Source organism: Panthera onca, chromosome A3 (genome assembly GCF_046562875.1).
Source record: "Panthera onca isolate mPanOnc1 chromosome A3, mPanOnc1 haplotype 2, whole genome shotgun sequence".
In the NCBI taxonomy this organism is placed as follows: domain Eukaryota; kingdom Metazoa; phylum Chordata; class Mammalia; order Carnivora; family Felidae; genus Panthera; species Panthera onca.
In genome coordinates, this window is record NC_138341.1 from 72,497,024 (window position 1) to 72,520,769 (window position 23,746).

The window sequence follows — 23,746 nt, forward strand, 5'->3', positions numbered from 1 at the left end:
TGTCCACAAAGTCAAAATTATTTGTATAATACCAAAACAATAAAAATTTCATTTTTATTCGTTTCTCACTAAATTTAGTTTTTTGTTGCCACTTGCACTTACAGAGCAAAGCACTGATGAGTAAAAGTGAAGGCACATTAGCATGAATTAAGGCAGCAGCACCAAACCCGACCTGGCCACTGTATTTATTCTCCACTGCCATTCACTCACAGTAAAAAAGACAAAAATAATAACAATAAAACTGTTCAACTAAAGAAGTTCCTTAATGCAACCATAAGCAATTATTTTTATGAAATTTCAACACCCAAGTATACATCCCTTTAATATTCTGTGGGATGAAAGGGGAAGAACACATAAAGCATTTCTGCAGCATCCACCAGTACACGGAAGTACACGGAAAAGCACTGGTGCTTTTATTTAAGCTGGGAGCTGTAATCTAGCCTCTTTGTGTTAAACATTGTTTTGCTTGAAAGAATAACTGACACAAACTACAGTTATTCAGACATGGATATCTGGCAGACATTTTTTGAAAATGAACTAACTGTGTCCATCACCTTGACGAAACGGACAGTATTTGTTTGGCAATGATAAAATTCAAAGTTTCATCCCCAAATCTCAATTCTGAAAACCTTACAGCCACCACAGTGAGCTTGATAGCTTCCCAATATTTAAACACTTTTCTGATGAAATGTGGAGATATTAATATGATTTTTTTATCTTGCATAAGGAACAGTATTTCAAATGTGTAACTCAGTGAACCAATTTTTTCCAAATAACCAATGTATGTTACAAAATTACACACAGGTTCAAGAGCCATTCAAAGTGTAAGACACACCAGTGAACTTTAACATTACAAAAAAGTCTTTTGGTAAAGTTTCAGATTCCAATCTGCAGCTAAGCTCTCAGAAACTACCACTTGTGGAGTTTTAGTGTACTATCAAGTTATCTGAAAATGCTATTAAAATACTCCTCTTTTTCCAATTATACATCTGTGGGAAGCTAGGTTTTCTTCATATACTTTAGCCAAAACCACATATCACAACAGATTGAATTCAGATATAGATATGAGATATTAAAGACATTTGCAGAAAAGTAAAGTAACACCACTCCTGTCATTAAACATTTTTTATTCTGGAAAATGCTTACTGCTAACAAATATATGTTATGTTAACATATGATCAATTTTTTTATTATAAACCAACATTTTTTTAAAATTTCTCAGCTTTATTTTTTTAAGTAGGCTCCATACTGAACTTACGACCCTGAGATCAAGACCTGAGCTGATATCAAGAGTCACACACAACCAAGTGAGCCACTCAGGTGCCCCTAAATTTCTCAGCTTTAATTTCTAATATGGTAAACATATGTTTACAACGTCTGTTAAAAAAAAAAAAAAAAAAAGTTCTTTGAGGCCCTCAATTTTAAAAGTACAAAGGGGTCCTGAGACCCAAAAAAAGGTTGACAATTGAAGATACAGTAAATTATTAAGCAAATGGATAATACAGTCAAAGAAAATATGACAGGGCAAAAAGCTCTAAAGATGGAACAAAGGCAAATGACTTACTCCATTGTAGATTTAATTTGAACTTGTTATCAAGAGATAAAAAGGTTGCAGAAGTAAGTTTAGGTTATTTTAATCGGGCCTTTAAAAGCACACAATGAGAAGGTATAATTAAGAAGTACTTCAATTTTACAAGGCTATTTACTTCAAGAATTTTATTGTAGGAAACCTAGAAATGAAGGGAGATAAAAACAAGGCCTGTAATGCATTTTTAAAGGATACATGTACTTCCTCCTAAACCTTTTCATTACAAAATGATGTAGAAGAGAATAAAAACTGTCTTGTTTAAATGTAATTATTTCTATTATTCTAACTTTCAAGACAGAATAAGAATCAAGTGCTGAGTGAAAGCCAGATAGACATATTAGTTCCAAGACTATTTTGTGATTTAAATCACTGGTAATATTACCATCTTGCGGCAAAATCAAGTATTGCAATTTTGAATGACAAAGAACCTGTAAAGTGTTAACTGCTTTTGATAAAAGACAGTCAAGTCTTTTACTCCTCCACGCTGGCCACTCTCCAAGTCGCTCCTGGGTAAAAAAATGTTTAAAGTTCTTCAGTAAAGAATAAAGAATGTTATTTCAATAGAGAAATAAAAGGGATGACCTAATAAAATAGTTAAGTTAAAAACAGAAGCATAACCAAAACCTAGTAACTGATGTAAAATGTTTCAATGCTTCAACTTGGTAATTAAAACTGCCATGGTTAATTCTTATAAAGCAAAGTTATACTTTATAAGCATAGCATTAGATAAAATCTATGTTTGGTAATTCAATATTATTAACTTACTTATTAAGTTATAATTGCTGCCACACTTAAATTATCTTGTTTTGTCATAAAGAAGGTACTAGCCTCCCTACTATTTTCTCTTCACCTTGGTCCATTTGATTTTCTTTGGAATTTTCCCAAGGATGCAATGAACAACCTAGTTATTACTGACAATCTAATCCAAAATCTACCCTTGCTTCTTGCAGACACTGATCTATTTAATTTCAGCTAAACACAGTAAAACCCATGTCTGTGTGTGTCTGCATGCAGACATATACATATACACACATTAGGATAGCATAAAAATTGTAAGAATCAGAAAAGAATAAAGGATAGAAAGATATCACAGCATTGTTTATCTTTTCTTAGCTACTTTTTTCCAGTTTAAATGGATATATATAATATGGAAAATTATTTCCCTTAAAAGCAGAGGTTTAGATGAAGTCCAAGAATAAAGACAAAGTGCGCAAGGTGCATTTCTAGCCATTATATAATATCCAAAACAGTGAGGTAGTCTGAATAACCTCCATATTCTTCTTAACTCTTCATTTTGCTTCCAAAACAATAGCAGATTTATAATTTATACAAGCAAGAAAGAAAGAATTCACAACCATGGAACAACCCATCTTTCCCTCTGCTTTTTCAGCAATGGTGGCTGGGTTGTTCCGTGACTCAACCCAATCAAATTCTCTGAAATAACCAATGGATACTCACAATAGCCCATCAACTATGTAACTTGTTCCTCCAAAGTAACACTTGGTCACCTCTGCAGACTTTAATATTAAAAAAAAAAAAAAAAAAAACTAGTTTGAATAACCTAATTTTTGTTACCAATAATTACATGCAGTGACGATTTATTGTTTATTTAATAGTAATGATTTTGAGGTCCAAGCCCTCTCACCTTAAGAAAATTACCCTAATTCAAAACCACCACCAAATGAGAATTTGTTCTGAAAAATCCAAACAGTACTAATTTACTAGCTGTATCCAACCTGTTGATGACTGTAATGTTTGGTGCAAGCTGTTTGGCAACTGAAGGGTGAACACAGGTGAATGTGTACTATTTCTGAAGAAGTCTTCTGTTGCTTTAGACTGCAAAACCTTTGTTTCCCAGAGCTGCAGAGACAAAAATGTTTGCTTTTTAAAAATAAATAAAACATTAAGATATGTTTTTCTTTTTAATTTTTTAAAAAATTGTTAGCTCAAAAAAAAAAAAATTGTTAGCTCAAGGGCGCCTGGGTGGCTCCGACTTCAGCTCAGGTCATGATCTCACAGTCTGTGAGTTCAAGCCCTACATCGGGCTGGCTGCTGTCAGCACAGAGCCCACTTCAGACAGATCCTCTGTCCCCCTTCTCTTTGCCTCTCCCTTTCTTGTACTCTCTTAAAAATAATCATTTAAAAACACAAAGGGTCAGCTGATGGCAATTAAGGGGTTAAACAATTAAGGGGTTATAACTATAATTTATCAGTTTCTTAAGATGAAAAAACAACAAAAAAGGAAACTTGTATTGTCTACAAACCTGCTTCAAGACTTTTAAAACTTGCTCCTCTATACCTTCTTCAGCAAATAGATCCCGCACTCCTTCAATTACATCTTCAATTACAGATCTATAGAGTTTAGGCTAAATAAAAGCAATTGTTAAAGTTTTAAACTCCCAAGCTTGAATGTATTCAGCCTTAAAAAGACATGCAGTGTACATTTTCTTATGGTTTAAAGAAAAACCACCATAAGGATATTTACTGGTGCAATCTACTCCCAATATAGCCTCAGCTGTCCATGAATTGTCAGCTTCTGACCCATAGCCTCATTCTATCTACGAGGCTGACTTACAGGACTACCATCAAATATGAGATAATAATCTTATCAGGATGTTAGGTTACAGTTGGGTTACTTGATTTTCCTGTCAGAATTTAACCCCCACTCCGCCTTTTAAAAAGGGAAGTTAATTTAAAGCAGATGGAAATCAACCTTCTGTCTTCAATTTACTTTTTTCTCAGAGGCCAAAGTAGCTTTTTTTAAAGTTCACTGGATTACTTCCACAAACGTAAACTGCAAGTCATAAGATTGAAATGAGCACTTGGGGCACCTGGGTGGCTCAGTCAGTTAAGCGTTCAACTTCGGCTCAGGTCATTACCTCACGGTTCAGGTCATGATCTCACGGTTTGTGGGTTCGAGCCCCACATCCGGCTCTGTGCTGAACACTCAGAGCCTAGAGCCTGCTTCGAAATCTGTGTCCCTCTCTCTTGCTCTCTGCCCTCCCCCACTCGCTCTCTGTCTCTCTCTCAAAAATAAACATTAAAAAAAACTAAAATAACAAAAATAAAAGATTGAAATGAGCACTTACAATAGAGTAACCAAAGCCTATCCCACTTCCAAAATATATGTAGTCCAAAAAAATATTCTGAACCACTGCCAAGGAAAAGTGCAACTGCACCAAAATGGAGTCATAACAGAAACTAAGGAGGACATGAATGAATTATAGCCTTCCACAAGACTGTGGTGATAAAAACTCTGACATTCTAGCACTGCTCTTTCATACTACCCAGTGAATACTCTAAATACTCCTACTCACACCAAGAGTAGCTAGGTCTTTAATCCTTTTAAACATCCAGGATAAGCTTATGAATAGGCCAATCAGTAACATTTAAATAATACGTTATTCACAGGCATATCCATTAAGATTAAGTGCCCTAGATTAGTTGCTTCTTTTAAAACAGTTTACCCTGATAAAGGCATACTAAATTGATGCTTCAATGTTAGTTCCAGCTAGTGTGATCACATTTAAAGCAAGAAAAAAAACTCTTGGGGGCTAAAAATTTCTTTTAAGATCCACCCTCAGAGTATAAGAGGGCATCAAAAATAACCCATTAGAACACAATTTTTCAAAAGCAAAATAGGTATTGAACATACTTTCTCTTCTGGAACTACAGTTAGACTTTATACTCTTTCCCTGCTACCTTTATTAAAACTATGCATAGTCCAGGAAATTCATCTTAACCTCTTGTCAATTTAAAAGAAAACACTCACACCTTCCTTGGGGTTCATCATCAGATAAAATGGTATACATGGTAAGCTTATATTCAAGCCTGACATATCTTAAAATAATTAACATAAAAAAATAGACACACATTGAAATAACATGGCTCTAAAAATGGACCTTTTTATGCTGCATATGTATACATGAAACCCATAAAATAACAGCAACAGAGCTGGACAAGCACACTGCCTTTCACCAAATGTGAAGTTGTTCAGGTGAACTGAAAATAAAGGTGAATCCTTGTTTTTTTGCAATTCAGGTTTTTTAAAGTGACAGAGCGTTTCACAAGTGCCATTTAGCCTGTCAATTCTCATTGAGAGGTTTACGTACCTCTTAAGGGTAGGAGAACAATGTTGGTGTTTAATTCCAATTGTATACTTAAGTATTAAGATGAAGGATGGGGAAAAGGGGGGGGGGGTGTAGGCAAGAACTCGAAAAATATGCAGTAACACGTTAGATCACATTACTTGTTATTTCAGATAAATAATATAGCTTAGAGTCAACAATGGCCATACCAAAATTAAGAACTGCAGTTAGAGCACAACTGAACTTGGGAATTTTGTAAACACAGAGGAAACTAAGAGGGTTAATCTGAGTTCCAGGTCTAACCACTTCTTCCAGATAGCCTCAGTGTGGGTGAAGAGGGAGGAGAGGCCCCGGTTCCTCTTGCGGGGGGCCAGTCCCAACTTCCGGCTGAGTTACTGATCCTCATCGACCTCCTCCAACACTGACCCTCACAGCCGGGGCCGCTAAGGGAAAGGGTTTCTGAAAATCTGTGAAGGGCCAGGAGGCAAAAAAGAGTGTGTAGAGCAGGGCCACCGTGATCCCTGGCCCGGCCCTCCCTCTACACAGAGCACAGGCCAAGGGGCCAGGCTGGTCCTCCTTACCACGGGGTTGACGCTGGCCATGATAGCGGCTCCGGTGCCTCCCGCCTCGCGCCTGCACAGCACGCAGTGCTCTGCCGAGGCCCACTCCCCGCACGCTTTGAACGGTGGCCGGCGGCTTGCACGTTGCTACGCAGGGACGCTGGGGGCGGGGCAGGGGAGGAGAGAATGTGGGCTGAGCAGGGTACACCGAATTGAGGGGAAGAGGTTGGCAGGCTTGAATGAGCCAAGAAGCCAGCTAAAATGGTCCGATTAAGTGTGATCTAACCAGCTTTCGGCCATTCAGCTGACCCCTGAAGAAACTTTATTTTCTCAGTCTGTAAATAAAGGCTAAGAAAATAGGGGAGACACGATGCAGTGGTAGATTCCAGTTCACCTTCAGCTTGGAAGGGGGGTGGGCTAGGAAAGTGGGGAGACTAGTGGCATCTGCCCTCACCTTTTACCAATTCTCACCCTTCCTTCTACGCCCCGCTCACAGCTGAACTCCAGTAAAAGTATAAAAGAGCTAAATAATTCTAAAATTGATAGTCAAAGTGTAGAAGAGCAACATTAGCATCATCTGGGAACCTGTTAAAAATGCAAATTATTGGGTCCCACCCTAGACCTAGTGAATCAGAAACTCTAAGGATGGGGCCCAGCATTCTGTAACTTTAACAGGCTCTCCAGACGATTCTGATGGGTGCTGAAATGAGATTCACTGTCCCAAGACAAAGATTCTCAGCTTTGGCTGCACACTGAAATCACCTGGAGAGTTTAATAACCATTTGGCACCTGAGTCTCACCCCAGAGACTCTGATTCCACTATGCAGCTTAGGTAGAGAAGGAGTGTTAAAGTCAGCACCCCACTACTACCCAGGCTCTTTTCCTTCTCAGGTAGAAATCACCATCTCTTGACCTGCAATAATTCCCTCCCTCCCCTGAAAGGCAGAGCATCTAGGAGCATACCTTGACTAGGGCTGAGGATACATCTAAGCATAGATAACGTGGAGTCTTAAGAAAGAGAGAAAGTCATCTATTGCCACTACTCTGCCTTTTAAATAGCCTTTTTACTCTGCAGATAGGTCCTGACTTAACCAGATGGCTGTTATTTAATTATTAAAAATCATATCAGGTTTTAAATTGGCTGTTTATTTATTTGTGTAAGTTCAGTAGAGCTATTTATGCCCTACACTCTGTATTCACTTTGCCTGGGCCAGGTACCTTACGAGTTGTGAGCTTCAAGCAGCTGATTTATATGGAGCCCTTTAGAAGGCTTTCTGAAATTAAAAACTATCTGAAATTTCTTTTACAAAAAGCCAAGAATTTTAAAGAGTAATTTTTAATGATTGTATCTCTAACTGGCAATTTACTACCAGAAGTATGCAAAATGATTTATCTGTCACCCAAAATACAAAAGCTAAAAGCAGTCATTGATTCCCACTGATATGATAAATCCAATTAAATTATTCAAGCTGAGAAATAAGAAGGCTGAAAGATCTCTTGTTTTCCAACCTTTCATAGCCAAGTTTTAAAACCTTCTTCTTAAATGCATATGATTGGTAATCACCTAACAGCATATTGTTTTATATTACTTCCTTGTATATTTTACCCTTCTCAAGGCTATATTGTAGATCATACATACTTCTGAAATTAAGTTTGAACCTTAATACCCAAAAGAAGTGTCACTAAGAGTTGAATTGTTATTGCTTAGTATACTTAATAGACTCAGGTCAGAGAGGCATTATGTATCTTTGGCAGAGAAATGTCAGCAACTTTCCATTTGCCTCTTGTGGTCTTTCTGGATGATCACTAGTAAGTTCAGATATAATTTGTTCCCAATAATAAATAATACCTTTTAGAGGAGGTATACTTTAACCCATGTTCTAGGTGAATCCATGTTGTAAAATCTGCTCTGGATCTGTGGTAGCCACCATTCATGATGGCCCCAATGATCCTCACCTCCTGGCATTCACAACTTTGTGTTGTCCCTCCGACACTGTACCATGGTTTGTCTGGGTAGCAAATAGGATAAAGGAGAAATAATGTTGTATCACTTCTGAGATTAAGTTAAAAATGACCGTGGCTTCCTTCCTTGAGATTCCTTCAGATCATTCACTTTGGGAGACAGTAGTTATCATGTTGTGGGGACACTCAACCTGTGGAGAGGTTTGTGTGGCAAAGAACTGAGAGTCCAGCCCATAGCTAACAAAGATCAGAAGCCTGTAGACAATCACATGAGTAAGCTTGGAAATTGATCCTTCCCCCTTTAGGTGGTCCAAGGTGACAGTTTGACTGCATTCCTTTGAGAGATCTTGAAACAGAACCCCCCTCTAGGCATCTTGTGATTCCTAGTCCTGAGAAATTGTGTGAGATAATAAACGAACGTCATTTTAAGCAGTTAAATGTGGGGATAATTTTTTTTTTTAATTCTAGAGAAAGAGAGAGCACACAGCAGGGAAGAGGGGCAGAGGGAGAGTGAGAATCTTAGGCAGGCTCCATGCCCATCGGGGGTGGGGTGGGAGAGAGGGGTTGATCCCACAACCCTGCGATCACGACCTGAGCAGAAATCAAGAATCAGATGTTCAACCAACTGAGCCACCCAGGCTCCCCTGGGGATAATTTGTTACACAGCATGAGATGCAGGGCCCATTGTCTGATTGGATTGTGACTAGTGAAGGCTTAGTTCTACCTCATTGTAATCTCAGCACTTAAAAGTTTTTTTAATACCCTCATCAATCACAAGAGCATTTGAAAAGTATGTAAAGGAATCTTTATAGACTGATATCTGGTGGTGTTGACCCCAGGTTATCATCAAGCAAGCAAACTCTTATAGTCATGTAATGATCATATTTCTTTTGTCAATTTTTCAAACCCACTGGGGAAGTGTGTTGCATACACAAAACACTTTTGATGCTAAAATTGAAATTTCAAGATCCCAAAACTTCAGTGAGGCAAGTTTCAGTGACTATTTTTTATGTTAGTAAATAACCTAAAATGAGAATAAAAAAGGAATGCTGAGGTTTGGTCCTTCTTTGAGTATTCGGTTCTTTGAAATTATACCTGTGGCAAAGCATGAAGCTCTTCCCTAGCTGCCCATCACAATTTGGAACACCATGTTTTCATTTTCTCCTGCTTTATTTAGAGACTATAATACATAATATTACATTTGTGATCGATGCCTGTTTTGCAACATTTAAGCAAATCTAATAATTGGATTAATTTCTTTGTATTCCATATACTCTAGTTATTTTTGCCCAGAGGTTTCGGTGCTACTATTACAAAAGTAAAGAAATAATTTCACTTTGCTTATTGTGAGAAAAGGCCAGATCTATGAAGTCCTTTCTCTGAATGAGAATGTTTTTTAAAAAATGTATTTTAGAGACAGCCCATTATCTTTTACATATTAAATTTTACAGTCAAATGCAGAGCATTTCAGTAACTGTACAGGCTCTAAATTATATATTTAATCAGTAATGAAAAATACAAGTTAGTCTCTGAGCACATGACTTAAGGCAGCAACTATTCATAATTAGTTTCTGAACATTTTGCAACCACTGCACTAAACCCAGCAGTATTTCGCTTCTCTATCTGCTTGATCCTTCACATCTTCCAGGAAATGAAAATCCAGATAATCTCTGCCCCACCTTGTAACTTTGAAATTGTTACAGGTAGTTCTGATTTATGTATATTCTGTACTTCTGTAACATTTTCCATTTTCTAATCCAAAATCAACTTACATTATTTGAACATCAGATATTGCTTCACCATGATGAATTCCCTCTCCCCACCTCAAAAGGATTTCAGTTAAAATGACTGTGTCACAATGCTATGGCCAGCTGGTGACGTTATCACACAGTGTAATGCTGTTAATGATCACAGTACTGCCTATCTCAAAATGTTTTCACATTAAAGAGATGTATGCGTGGTGCACGTATGAAAATTAGTGATTATAATTAACTCAGCAAAAGTATGGAGGATGACTTCCAACACAATGTTCCCCATGGCTACTTTTTCAACATTCTCATCAGGGGCTGATCAGAATTCAGTGACTTTCTAGCTAACGAATGATTCCATTTTCGTTCTTTGAATCACAATGTGTATAATCATATATGAACATGAATTATTACCAAGGATAATGTCCATTGTCTTCAGTTAATTTTCCAAACTACATTTCTACTTAGAGACGAGGGAGATAAAGACCAATAAAACTAGCTTTGTTCCAACAGTACTGTACTTTTCTTCTTATCTAATTTGTCTCATTTTATGAAGCAGCATCTTGAGTATTCTATATTGTTATCTTAGGGGCTTCAAATATCAGGGGAGGCAGGGAAAATATGGAGTAGACACACTTCTTCCTATTCCTTCCACTAAATATAGCTAAAAACTCTAGGTAATGGATATAAAACAAACACAAGAACATCATGAAAGGTAGAGAGAAGAGCACAGACCAGTTAGAGAATTTGCAACCCAAAGAATGACACAGCAGTGAATTCTCTGGTTTTTCTTTTTGTCTCATGTATCCCGAACCAGGTGCTGATGAAGCTGGCAGCCCAGAAACACCAACAGTCACAGACAAAAAAGAACAAAAGGCTCTCTTTCTAGCCAAAGAACCAAGAAAGAGGCAGCAAGACAGAAAACTCTTTTTTTTTAAGTTTATTTATTTATTTTCCGAGAGATAGAGCATGCACACAAGTGGGGTAGGGCAGAGAGAGAGGGAGAGAGAGAGGATCCCAAGCTGGCTCCGAGCTGTCAGCTCGGAGGCCAACGCTGAAGTCAAGAGTCAGATGCTTAACCGACTGAGCCACCCAGGTGTCCCAAAACAGAAAACTCTTAAACAACTGCTCTACTAGAAAAAAAAAAAAAAAAAAAATGGCCACATCCTAAACCTGTCAGTGAAGGCAAAGTAGACTTCCTCTCTTGTCCACATATAACAAGGTGCAGCCATTCCCATGATGTCACTGGGTACCACACGTGATGCCTGGATTTGCACTTCACCCAGCTGTAGAGAAACATCCCTACCACCCACTGGGGTTGTCAGAGAAGGCCAAGATTTTAATTCCTGCTGGTGATAGTGAGACCTGTCCCTTGCAGTGTAGCAGAGGTCATGTGAGAAGGAGCAACAAGGCACCATTTCCTGTCTCAGCCGGAGTGATGTCAGTGGAAGCCTGTTATGAAGCATGAACTTCCCCCCTACCCAATACTAATGAAAGCTCCCCCCTCCCCTGGGGTGTCAACAGAGGCTAAAAGGAGAACCAGCCCTTCACCTCCACCTGGAAATAGCAAGATGGCATTCTCACCTTCCCCCACTGACCCACTGTCACAGAAGACCTGCTAAAACAGTTTTAAATAAGATCTAGTCTCATAATAACCAAAATGTCCAGCATGCAACTGAAAATCACCTGTCGTCCAAGAACCAGGAAAATCTCAACTTGAAAGAGAAAAGACAATCAGTAGATACCAACACAGAGCTGACTAAGATGTGGGAATTATCTGACAAGGATTTTAAAGCAGTCTTACTAAAACTTCTTTGATGAGCATTCAAGCAAGCAATTAAATGAGCACTTTAAACAAATGAAAAAAAAGTCTCTACAAGGAAATAGAAGATACAGAGAAGAACCAAATGGAAGTTTTATGACTGAAAAATAGAATAACCAAAGTAAAAATTCTATGGATGGGCTTGCTATGTGTTGGATTATATCTCCCAAAAAAGGTAGAGTGAAGTCCAAACCTGCAGTACCTCAGACTGTGACCTTATTTGGAAATACAGTCATTGCAGATACAATTAGCTAATATGAGGTCATACTGGAGTAGGGTGGGCCCCTAACCCAATATGACTGATGTCTTTTTCAGAGAAGAACAAAGACACACAGAAAGAAGACAGTCATGTGACAAAGAGGCAGAAATTGGAGGGATGCATCTACAAACTAGGAATGCCAAAGATACCAGAAAACACCAGAATCTAGAAAAAGCAAGGAAGACATTCTCCCTTACAGGTTTCAGAGGGAGTATGGCTGGGTCAATACCCCGATTTCAAACTTCTAGCCCAACTTCAAATCGAGATAATAAGTTTCTGTTATTTTGTTACTCAGTGCATAGTAGTCTCTTACAGCAGCCCTAGGAAACTATACAAGGCTCAGCAGCAGAATGGAGAGCACAAAGCAAAGAATCCGTGAACTTGAAAACAGAACAATAGAAATAGCCCAATTTGAACAATGAAGAGAAAAATAGACAATGGAAATATAAGTGTCTTTCTTGTCAGGAACCATAAAGGCCAGGAGGAGGTGGGCTGAAAAGAACTGTCAACTCATTATCCCAAATGCAGTGAAAATATCCTTCAAAGAAAAAAGGGAAAATCAAAATATTCTCAAATGAAAGAAAACTAAGATTATCTATCACCAGCAAAGCTACCCTAAAAGTATGGCTAAAGGTAGTTCTTGAAATAGAAAGGAAATGATAAAAGGAGGAAAGAAAGAAAGAAAGAAAGAAAGAAAGAAAGAAAGAAAGAAAGAAGAAAGAAGAAAGAAAGGGAGAAAGAGGGAGGTAGGGAGGGAGGAAGGAAGGGGAATGAAAAATACAAAATGTGTAAATGTAACAGACTTTCCTTCTCTTGGCTTTTTGAATGTAGCAAAAGCTACAAAGAGAAATACATTAAAAATACTCTAGATAAATCAAAATGGAATTCTAAAAAAAATGTACAAGTAACCAACAGGAAAGCAGGAAAAAGAAAAAAAAAATAAAGAACAGAGGGAACGAACAGAAAAATATAGGCACAAACCTGTGTTGGCAAGAATGTGAAGAAAGTGTAAACAGTGCAGCTAGTTTGGAAAACAGTTTGGCAGTTTCTTGAAAAATTAAAAATAAATTTCCCATATGACCCAGCAATTCCACTCATACCCAAGAGAAATGAAAACATGTCCACACAAAGATTGGTACATGAATATTCATAGCAGCACTGTTGATAATAGCAAAAAAGTGAGGAAAACCCAAATTTCCATCAAATGATAAATTGTCAAATAAAATGTGGTATAGCCATGCAATGGAATACTATTAGACAATAAAAAGGAATGAAGTACTGATACATGCATGAACCTGGATGAACACAGATACACAATATGAATGAGCTTCAAAAACATTACAGTGGAGCACCTAGGTGGCTCAGTTGGTTGAGCATCCAACTTCGGCTCAGGTCATGAACTCACACTTCATGGGTTTAAGCCCTACATGGGGCTCTATGCTGACAGCTCAGAGCCTGAAGCTTCCTTTGGATTCTGTGTATCCCTCTCTCTCTGCCCCTCCCCTGCTTATGTTCTGTCTCTGTCCCTCAAAAATGTATAAACATTCAAAAAATAATTTTTTTAAGATTATAGTAATTTAAGGAAGCCAGAGACAAAAAAACTTCTATTGTTTAATTCTATTTATATTAAATGTCCAGAAGAGGCAAACCTATAAAGACAGAAATTAGATTAGTGGTTGCCTGGGGCTGAAATGAAAAAGAGAAGCAACTGAAAATGGGCTCCAGGAATTTTGGGCAGAGATGGGAATGTTCTAAAATTGATTGTAGTGATGTGATGGTTGTACAATTCTGTGGATGTACTAAAAATCTTTGAATTGTTCACTTAAAACAGGTGAACTTTATGAGATACAGTCATCAAGAAAGTTGTCAAAAGGTATCAAGGTTTCAGGGGAGTTAGGGTGGACCTAATTTTTTTTTAATTACGGTAAAATAAACATGACAAAATTTGCCATCTTAACCATTTTTAAGTGCACAGTTCAGTGGTATTAAGTACATCTGCATTGTTGTGCAACTATCACCACCACCCATCTCTATAAGTCTTTTCATTTTGCAAAACTGAAACTCCGTGCCCACTGAACAGTAGTAACTCTCCATTTCAACTTGGAGCTGCGTTTTATCCTTGTGTGGACAGGTCTAGGAAATTAAGCAACTGGTATTGTTTCAAATGCAGGAAAAAAACTTTCTGAAGCTACAGAATGGTTCCAAAATATGTTTAACAAAAGACAGATACTTTCATTTCACAACCAAAAACACCACTCCATTGGATGTTGGGTATTCAGTGAGAAACCATGACTCCCGGCCCATAGGAGGTGCTAAAAGCCTATGAAGAAGGCTTCCTTCTTCATTTTCAGCAGCTTTTAAAAATAAGATGGAATCAAATTTTAAAGCAAACACTTTTTTTTTCATCCTCTTGAAGATATATATGTTTAGTAAGAAAAAGTATATGTGTGATAGATTTTAAATTTCTTGAAGACTGGGGCTGTGTATTATTATCTTTATATGTCTCCATAGTATCTCCACTACAGAAATCATTCATTGAATGTTACTGATTTGAATTTTTAGTTAAACTGCTCTAAAATGAGGGCGCTTGGGTGGCTCATTCGGTTAAGCCTCCAGCTCTTGGTTTTGGCTCGGGTCATGATCTCACAGTTCATGGGTTTGAGCCCTGCATTGGGCTCCATGCTGGCAGTGAGGAGCCTGCTTGGGATTCTCTCTCTTTCCCTCTCTCTCTACCCTTCCTCTGCTCATTCTCTCTCTCTCAAAATAAATAAATAAACTTAAAAAAAATTGTTAACTGCCATAAAATGGAATTCCTAGCCTATTTGTGGGGAAAAAAATAGGGACCAAAATAAAATTACCAATAGGAGAAGTAGTGCATTGATCTTCATTTATTCATTCATTCATTAGATATTTTTTATTCAACATATAGATCATAAACACTTGCTAAGGGATCAGCACCATAGCATTGACATTGATACAACCATTGCCTACCACCACCCCTGTCTGTGGGCTTCTTCCTAGAAAATGGGAAATTACTGTAGGCAGAGTCACCCCAATCAAAATCCCAGATGGGAGAGAGGAAAGAAAACTACACAAGCAATTACAATGTAATGGGTTAGTAGTCAAAATTACTTATGAGGAGCACCTAACTTGAACAGGGAGAATCAAGGCGGCTTCCTGGAGTAGGACCCCTCAAGTTAGACTGTGGAATGAGCAAGGGATAAAGGAAGGGGGCAGGGAAGAGTGTCCCAGGGTGCTGTACAAGCCAAAGCTTGGCCAGACAAGGGAGGACATGGTGGGTTTGAGAAAATGAGAGCATTTGGCCAGGGGTTAGAGAACAACATAAGTTGGCAAAGTTAAGGCTGGCTGGTCAGTGTCAGATCGTGTGCTCCCCACTGACTGCAGCAGGGAGTGTGGATTGGAGGACAGGCACACTGGAAGCAGAGGAGCAATTACAAGTCTGTGGGGTAAGGAAGAATCAGCAGCTCTGTTTGAAAAGCCTGCAGCAGGCGCAGAGGAAGAACAAGAGATCGACGTTGCTGATGTGTATCCTTTCCTGGTGCTCAGTCATATAAGGCAAAGAGGAAGAAAGGGGTAAGACCTCAAGAGACTTGAGCAAGTTTGGGTGGCTGGGGTGTGGGGTGGAGATCCACCAACAGGGAAAAGGCAATAAAAAAAAGGGTGACAAACGTCATCTAGTTCACAGTTTTACCTCAGGCCACTTCTGGTCCCAGTGTGAGTTTAATATAGAATTTGTCCTTTTCCACAATGAGTACTCAGCAAAGCCTTTGAAAAGTGTTTCAGAAGATCTCAAAATTATCCACTGGAGAGGCAGGCTCTTGGCATTTAACAATGCCACTGTTTAAAGATGCTCTTTCCTTGTCCTTTTCATGGCACTTGAGGACCTTGGGGTGGAATTCTCTCTGAACAGTGTGAAAATATCAAAACAAAGCCCTACAGAAAAGGACAAGCATTTCTACTGGCACCATCGCCCACCCCCACACAGCCACTCACAGATCTGCAGCATCTCTCTCAGAGATGAGAAGCAGAAAAAGAGTAAATTCTACACCAGCCACCACTGGGTTTCCCCAACCTGAACATGCATTCTTTGTTAGTGGGATTAATAATCTTCAATTCCAAAATCCCAAGAATTTCCCCATTTGGATCAGTATAGTTGATATTTAAGCATTGCTACCAGTGAAGAACAGAAGTTGAGAAATACATGACCGAACTATTCAAGAAAATAAAATTAAAGTCAGTCTTTTTAAAAAAAATTTTTTTTTGTTAACGTTTATTTATTTTTGGGACAGAGAGAGACAGAGCATGAACAGGGGGAGGGTCAGAGAGAGAGGGAGACACAGAATCTGAAACAGGCTCTAGGCTCTGAGCTGTCAGCACAGAGCCCGACACGGGGCTCAAACTCACGGACCGCAAGATCGTGACCTGAGCCGAAGTCAGACACTTAACCGACTGAGCCACCCAGGCGTCCCTAAAGTCAATCTTAAAGGGGAGTCACAGATACCCCTTCTCTGTGGGAGGGTAAAAAGCTTCTGAATTCAATTCCATTTCTGGAAAAAAAAAAACTAAAAAATGATACCTTGGATACATATGCCTGCTTGCATCTGTACCCATAAACTCTGCCTTCCCTCCTATTTGCAATGGGTGAATTGTTCATCCCCTTATCTAAATCAGCCCCCCACTAGCACCTCGGAGTCTATCCCCACTGTCTACTCAGAGATATGACCCTAGCAATTTTCTCTCTGTCTTTGGCATCATCCATTTTTCTTTTGCCACCGGATCACTGCCAACATGCAGACATCCACTATCTAGGGGTATACCAAAGGTTAAAGAGAGGGTGGTCAGTCCCAGGTGCAGGTAATAGCGTGTGCATTGTCTATAGAAAATTTAGATACAAGAATGAAAATGACTTTTAATCCGGTTGCTTTTTCTTTTGCCACGTGCTGGCAATTCTAAGCAATATCTGAGATACAACATTCCCCCACCCTGCTCCTGGCAACTTTTCGTTGGTACAGTGTTCTAAACAACAGCTAGAATCACTGTTGAGTTTTAATAACACACACATAAACTTCAAATCAGCACACGTTAACCTCTTACCATTTCATGAACATTGTCGTCTGCATAGAAGTTAATCTGAAAAATCCCCAGTTATACAGTTAAACCCAGGACATATAGGGACTCAGATATCCATATTCATTTGGGGAATTCCTAATGGTCCAGAGTCATCCAAATTTGCTTCAGTTCCTGTCTCCATTCCCTTTGGAACTACATATTCCTAGGTGGAGACTATCGATTCACAATAAACAATGACCAGAAAGATGAAAAAGTAAAACTTGAGTTACTTCATTTTTGTCATTCTGTGTGACTCTCCTGTGTGCCATTTGTATCTTTAAATTTAAAAGAATGAAACAGTAGGATGCCTGACTGGTGCCATAGGAAGAGAATGCAATGCTTAAACTCAGGGTTGTGAATTCAAGCCCCACATTAGGTACAGAGATTACTTAAAAATAAATAAATAAACTTAAAAAATAAATACAAATAAATAAAGAGAGAGATATAGTGTGAATGGCAAGATGTAATAATTTTTGCTTGAGAAGTTTTGTTTGGTTGCTCTATACATGAAATATTTATTGTATTTGAGTAATAATACCTTTAAAATTGAAGTCTATTCTTCTATTTTAATTATTAATTATTTTAAAACTGAAGAAGGAATTAAGAAAACAAAACATTTAATTAGCATTGCCTAGATTGTACCTATTGCAGCTATTTTTGTGTTATTAAAATTCATGTATTAGTTACTGGACAACTATTTACATAGAATGTTATTATACCAGGCTGTAACACAGAACCAAAGTACAGACTGTTGGGTAAATATAAAAACTACCAAATAAATAGTTGTATTGTTTTCATCCTGCAGGAACCGAGAGGAATTTGTGGGTGTTCACAAGACTGTGAAACTAGCAGCTAGTTCATAAACATTCTGAATTTCGTAACAAAACCTGAAGTGAGATCTCCATACCAACATGAAATAACACTGGCTGGTGGAGACTAACCAAGAAAAATTTTAAAGCAGAATAAGAGGTGATTGAAGCAATGGCTGGATTTATTTCAAAACTTGTGATGCTTCCGACACCACAAGTACAGTTAATGGAAACTCTGAAGAATGCAAGCGGGCACGTCCAAAGCACCTGATAGAAACAATGCAAGATTCAGACAACATGGACTGAAAGATGACAAGGAATCACTTCCTAGAAGTACTGACAATGAGGAAGAGAAGTGAAATTTTAGTAAGAGTCAACATCAATCAGATTTACGAAAACAGTGACAAAGAGGATGGACTTTGGTCTTAAGGCGAAAGGGTGTTAAACAGATCTCATCCTCACCAGCTACTGTCCCAATGTTCTTATTTACAGCAAAGCTCCTCAAAAAAGCCATCTACTCACGGTCTCTACTCCTACTTGAGTTGTCTGTCAACGTCACCGATGATTTCCACGTTGCTAAATTCAAAGACCAATTCTTAGTCCTCGGCTTATACGGTCAGCAGCATTTCAGGTAGCTGATTACACTTACTCCAGTGAGGTACTCTTCCTCCATCTCCTTTACCGGATCATCCTCGTTTTCCTGACCCCTAATATTACAGTCCAAAGACTCAGTACCTAGACCGCTTCTACTTTTTACACTCACTTGTAGGCAATCTCATCCAGTCTTACAGCTTTTGGTGCTAGGGTCTCTAAACATCCCATCTCTGGCTCGACCCTCTTTCCTGCCTGGTGTATTTACCTGGATGTCTGATAGGCCTCTCAAGGTCAACACACTCAACCTGCATTTCTGATCTTTCTCCCCAAACTTTCTCCTATAACTCTTTCTCTTCTCCATAAAAGACAGCTCCCGTTTTTAGTTGCTCAGGCCAAAAGTCTGGGAGTCAGTTTTGTTTCCTTCTTTCCACCACACTGGGAGCCCAATCCAATCCATCAGCACACACTACTGGCTCTGTATTTCAGACATGTCCTGAGTCCAACCATATTTCACCCCCCATTACCATTCCCAGGTACCATTGCCTCTCACCTGGATTATTGCAATAGCCTCCTCACCACGCACTGCTTCTGCCATTACCCACTTTTATGTCCACAGAATCATCATAACATGTAATTCAGTTCATGTCACTCATCTGCACAAACCTTCTAATGGCTCCCGTCTCACTCAGAATAAAATCCAAGTCCTTCCCAAAGACTACAGAGCCCTATGTGATCTGCTTCCCTCACCCACCCACAACCTCCCTGATCTCTCCCCCAGCCATCCTCCCGTTCATCTGCTCCCACCACCCAGCAGCCATCTGCCCTCCTTGGTGTTTCTCTGATAGGCTAAGCACACTCAGACTTCAGTGCCTCTGCAAAAGCATTTCCTTCTGCTGGACACACCCTCCTCTGGGAGATCTTGGTCACTTGCTTCCTCACTTCTTTCAGGTCTCTGCTAGAATGTCATCTCATCAGCGAGGACTTCTGGGGCCAACCTATCTAAAATGGGTTTCAATTTTCTGCCATTCTGTTGCTTTTTTCCACCCCCTGCACAGCAATAATCACAACACGGTATCCGTGTATTGTCCAACTTCCCCACTATTAAATATCTTCCACAAGAAGAGGAATTTGCTGTTTGGTGATTGCGTATCCCCAGTGCCTAGAAAAATGCAAGCACACAGTAAGCACACAATAAACATTAGAGTCAGCAAGACAACTAATTAGAACAATGGTCTCATAGCATTTTGAGGTGATTCAAAGTGAACACTTAAAGCAGCCGATGTCAAGCAAGCCTTCTGTACTTCAGAGTGTGGAAGACACCTTTGGGAATGCCTGATGTGTTTAGCCACATTCATACACTTACTCGTGGAAAAATATTGTTCTAACAGGCTTTAAAAGAAAATGACAACATCCACCCAGAAAGATTTCTGGAAGACAGTGCCTGTCTTAAAGAGACAATGCTCGTTAGTAGTCTCTGAGGACTACACGGGGTGAAGGCTTATCCTTGAGTCAAGACAGTATGGTATAGCCTCCTGAAAGCATACATTTGCTTACCTAAGAACCTAAAAGTACATTCCTGCACTAGAGCTTTTTACAGACCACACCCAACTTGATACATGGCAACTGAAAGCTCAGAAGTCAAACAGGATGGACCCGCTGTAATATTTTTAAAATATTTTAAAGGAAGAAGATTTAGAGTTTATTAAGTTAAAATAAATTGTTTGAAATCTGTTGAGAAGCAAGGCACTATTTTTTTTTTTGTCTCTGTAGTACTCAAAAATACTTAGAGATAAGCATGGTATTTAAATCTCTGGGATGTGTAAAATTGTATTCAACAGCATTTTTAGACAGGGCATTAAGAATATTTAAAGTGTTTGTCTACTGCATTAATTTTAATTATACTCCACTGGACTCACAATGGTTTGAAATGCTTTACAAAATGCCCCCAAGATCTTTTATTAATCATAATACAAGCACCACCAAACTCAAAAGCTCGAACTCTGGGTAGCAGCAGCTTGCCTGCGAGCGCCCTCTTCTGTTTCAAAAGTATATGGCAATTTTCATTACGTGGAATTCACAATTCTGGGCAGCACAAAATGGGCTTTTCAGGGAAATGTCGACAAACACAATCATATTATTTAAATATACTGTCCTCCCACCTGAGGTTTGTCAGGCTGTTCTGGAGCAGATAGAGGAGGGGAAGATGAGGGGAAAGTTGCAACCCCAGAAGTTAATGGTAATTTGCATTTCATCCCCGGGAAATCTCTGAGAAATGAACTTTAATCTAAAACATGAAGCAACTAGTCTAATCTGTTTTCCTTTTCCTTACAGACAGAATCCGATTTTAAAGGCAAAATATTACCTGCAGCTTTTATCTAAGGTATTCTCTGTAACTCAGCGATTTGCTTTCTGACTTGCAATCCTGTCTTGCTTTAAAAATTAATGTACAAATTCATATTTAGATGCTAGTTCTAAGCAGGAACGTACTAATGCAATTATAATCAGAAAAACCTTTTGTTCCATATAAACTGGGAAAATATGCAGGGAATGAGGTTGAATCTTATGAAATTGCCATTAAGAATGGGTAAATATTGCCCATTTCATTTGGTTCAACCAAATACACCCAGTCCTGTGCTTTAGGACCCTGGATAAGAGCACTAAGAGGGGCTGAGAGAGACATAGCAAAATCTAGTGGAATCACGGTGTGTCTACACACAAAGGGGGCTGGGTAGTCTAGGTGGAGTTGATATAAAACAGGAAAGAACTGATTGATGTGAATTTGAGGGATTTTATTAGAAATATAATCAGCTTATGCTATTTGATTCTTTTGTTGTTCCTGCAGAACGAGCCAAACCCTGCTCATTCCAGTAGTGGCTAAAACAGCGCTTAATGATCTGGCCACTATGAGGTTTATTTCCTGATGCAGTTTTGAAATTTAACTTCTATAGCTAGATAAAAATTGAATTTCAACACATGGCAGCTTTCTTATAAAAAGGGCAAGCAGAGAGGTTGTTAGGTTGGTTTTTATTAGAACTGATGGATCTTCGTATCTTTTATGGCCTCCCACCCAACACACACCTTATCTGAAATATATTCTGTACAGTTGCATAAAAATCGTTTATGAAACTGAAAATAGATTCCTTTAAATGAGTATCATTTCTATACTAGTAGTTGCCAAAGTTTGAAAATTCCTTAAAATTCTCCTGTGGACAAAGTTCGTATTGGTGTCGGGAAAAATTAGGAGAGTTTTTTTTTTTTAAGACTTACTCATTTTTGAGAGACAGAGTGTGAGTGGGGGAGGGGCAGAGAGACACTAACACGGAATCTGAACAGGCTTCAGGCTCCGAGCTGTCAGCACAGATAATGACGTGGGCTTGAACTCACTGACCCCAAGATCACAACCTGAGCTGAACTCAGACACCCAATGGACTTAACCACTCAGGAGCCACTAGGAAAACCTTTCTTTCAACAGCAGGTGCCCTATTAGCTCATTTGTCCAGGTTATCAACATCTTTCATTTTCTTTGAGCTATTGTCCAACTCTGTAAATTTTAATTTTTTTTTTTTCAACGTTTTTAATTTATTTTTGGGACAGAGAGAGACAGAGCATGAATGGGGGAGGGGCAGAGAGAGAGGGAGACACAGAATCGGAAACAGGCTCCAGGCTCCGAGCCATCAGCCCAGAGCCTGACGCGGGGCTCGAACTCACGGACCGCAAGATCATGACCTGGCTGAAGTCGGAAGCTTAACCGACTGCGCCACCCAGGCGCCCCACCAACTCTGTAAATTTTAGAAAACTGGTATTAATGTCCATGATCCTTGTCCATACAAATGCAAATTAGGGGCACCTGGGTGGCTCAGTCGGTTAAGTGTCCTACTTCAGCACAGGTCATGATCTTGTGGTCCTTGAGTTCCAGCCCCATACTAGTCTCTGACAGCTCAGAGCCTGGAGCCTGCCTCGGATTCTGTTTCTCCCTCTCCCTCTGAACCTCCCCTCCCTTCTCAAAAATAAATAAATATTAAAGACAATTAAATTTTAAAAAAACAAATGCAAATTAATTGTAGGTAAACTGATTGTTGATTATTGCCCTATGAATAGGTCCATTTTGCATCTATTTATAAGCTGATTTCAGAATCCTTATTGCCTGTGTCTCTGCTCTTTGAATTGTCCTTGGAACCAGATGTAACATCTTACCAGTTCCCTCATTACTTAATGAGCTAACTTAAAACTTGGGCATGTCCATACATATATATATATATATATATATATATATATATATGTCCATATATATATATGTATATTTTTTTATAAGAGTAATGACTATACCCTCTTTTAAAAATCATCCTTTCACATCACAGATTGTAGTTTGATGGTGTTATTTTTCCAGAATGTGCCAAGATTCCATGTTCAGTGACTCCTTAATAATGAAGCACTATACATTTGCCTGACAGAGAGTCAATTGTTTAAGATCCTTGAAATTGATTTCATACAAAAAAAAAAAAAAAACAGTCCCAGACCTTGCAAAAACAGATATAAGTCCATTGCACAGCAAGAACTATTTGAAATACATCTTTAATTTTAAAAAATCAATATGCAATCTACAAAATATTTTGTTACATGATTATTAAGGCTCAACCTGTTTTATATTTGTATTGCTGTGACATAAAATCATATTTTGAGTAAGATATAGTAATACTTATTGTTAAGGAAGACCTTCTAACTGAATTTATAAGAAAAAGGGCTGTATCATAAATACAGTTCCAGAATGGAGGAAACTAAAACCCTAAAACTGTCCCAATATATAAATCAGGTCAAAATGCTAGCCTTTATTTATGTGCTGGAAAGTAATTATTTTCATACATTTTTAATGGATCAACTATTTTCATTCTCATAGAAAAAGGACATGTACTTAAATTCAGACCTGTACAAATGATCAGGTAACCATCAAGCCATGAATTCATTTACACGGTTAGCATGATCCTTTGACTGGTAAGGCAACCAGAGCAGAACATCTAGTCTCATACTGGTCAACTCCTTGGAACTCTGCCATTGTATCCATCAAACAACTGATCCCCAAATGGTCAAACTCATAAAGGGTTGATCTAAATGACCTAAATTAAAACGCTAGAAAGGATTTCCTCCTTCACACACATCCTTCCTCCCTCCCCAACTTAAAAGCAGGGGGG

At 38.7% G+C, this 23,746-nt stretch overlaps 2 protein-coding genes across 2 annotated transcripts in view; one reads left to right on the forward strand and one right to left on the reverse strand.

Moving 5' to 3' along the window:
* Nucleotides 1-6,367, reverse strand: part of GTF2A1L (general transcription factor IIA subunit 1 like) — a 42,586-nt gene extending 36,219 nt beyond the window's left edge. The window contains exons 1-3 of the mRNA XM_060606376.3: nt 6,258-6,367; nt 3,853-3,954; nt 3,325-3,448 (exon numbers count right to left, since the gene is read on the reverse strand). Coding sequence (XP_060462359.3) covers nt 3,325-3,448; nt 3,853-3,954; nt 6,258-6,278 — 247 coding nt within the window. The 5' untranslated portion in view covers nt 6,279-6,367. The remainder of the gene's footprint in view (nt 1-3,324; nt 3,449-3,852; nt 3,955-6,257) is intronic.
* The window catches only part of LHCGR (luteinizing hormone/choriogonadotropin receptor), a 121,282-nt gene extending 99,191 nt beyond the window's left edge, over nt 1-22,091 (forward strand). Inside the window, exon 11 of the mRNA XM_060606365.3 lies at nt 17,963-22,091. Coding sequence (XP_060462348.1) covers nt 17,963-18,020 — 58 coding nt within the window. The 3' untranslated portion in view covers nt 18,021-22,091. The remainder of the gene's footprint in view (nt 1-17,962) is intronic.
* The last annotated feature ends 1,655 nt before the right edge of the window (nt 22,092-23,746 follow it).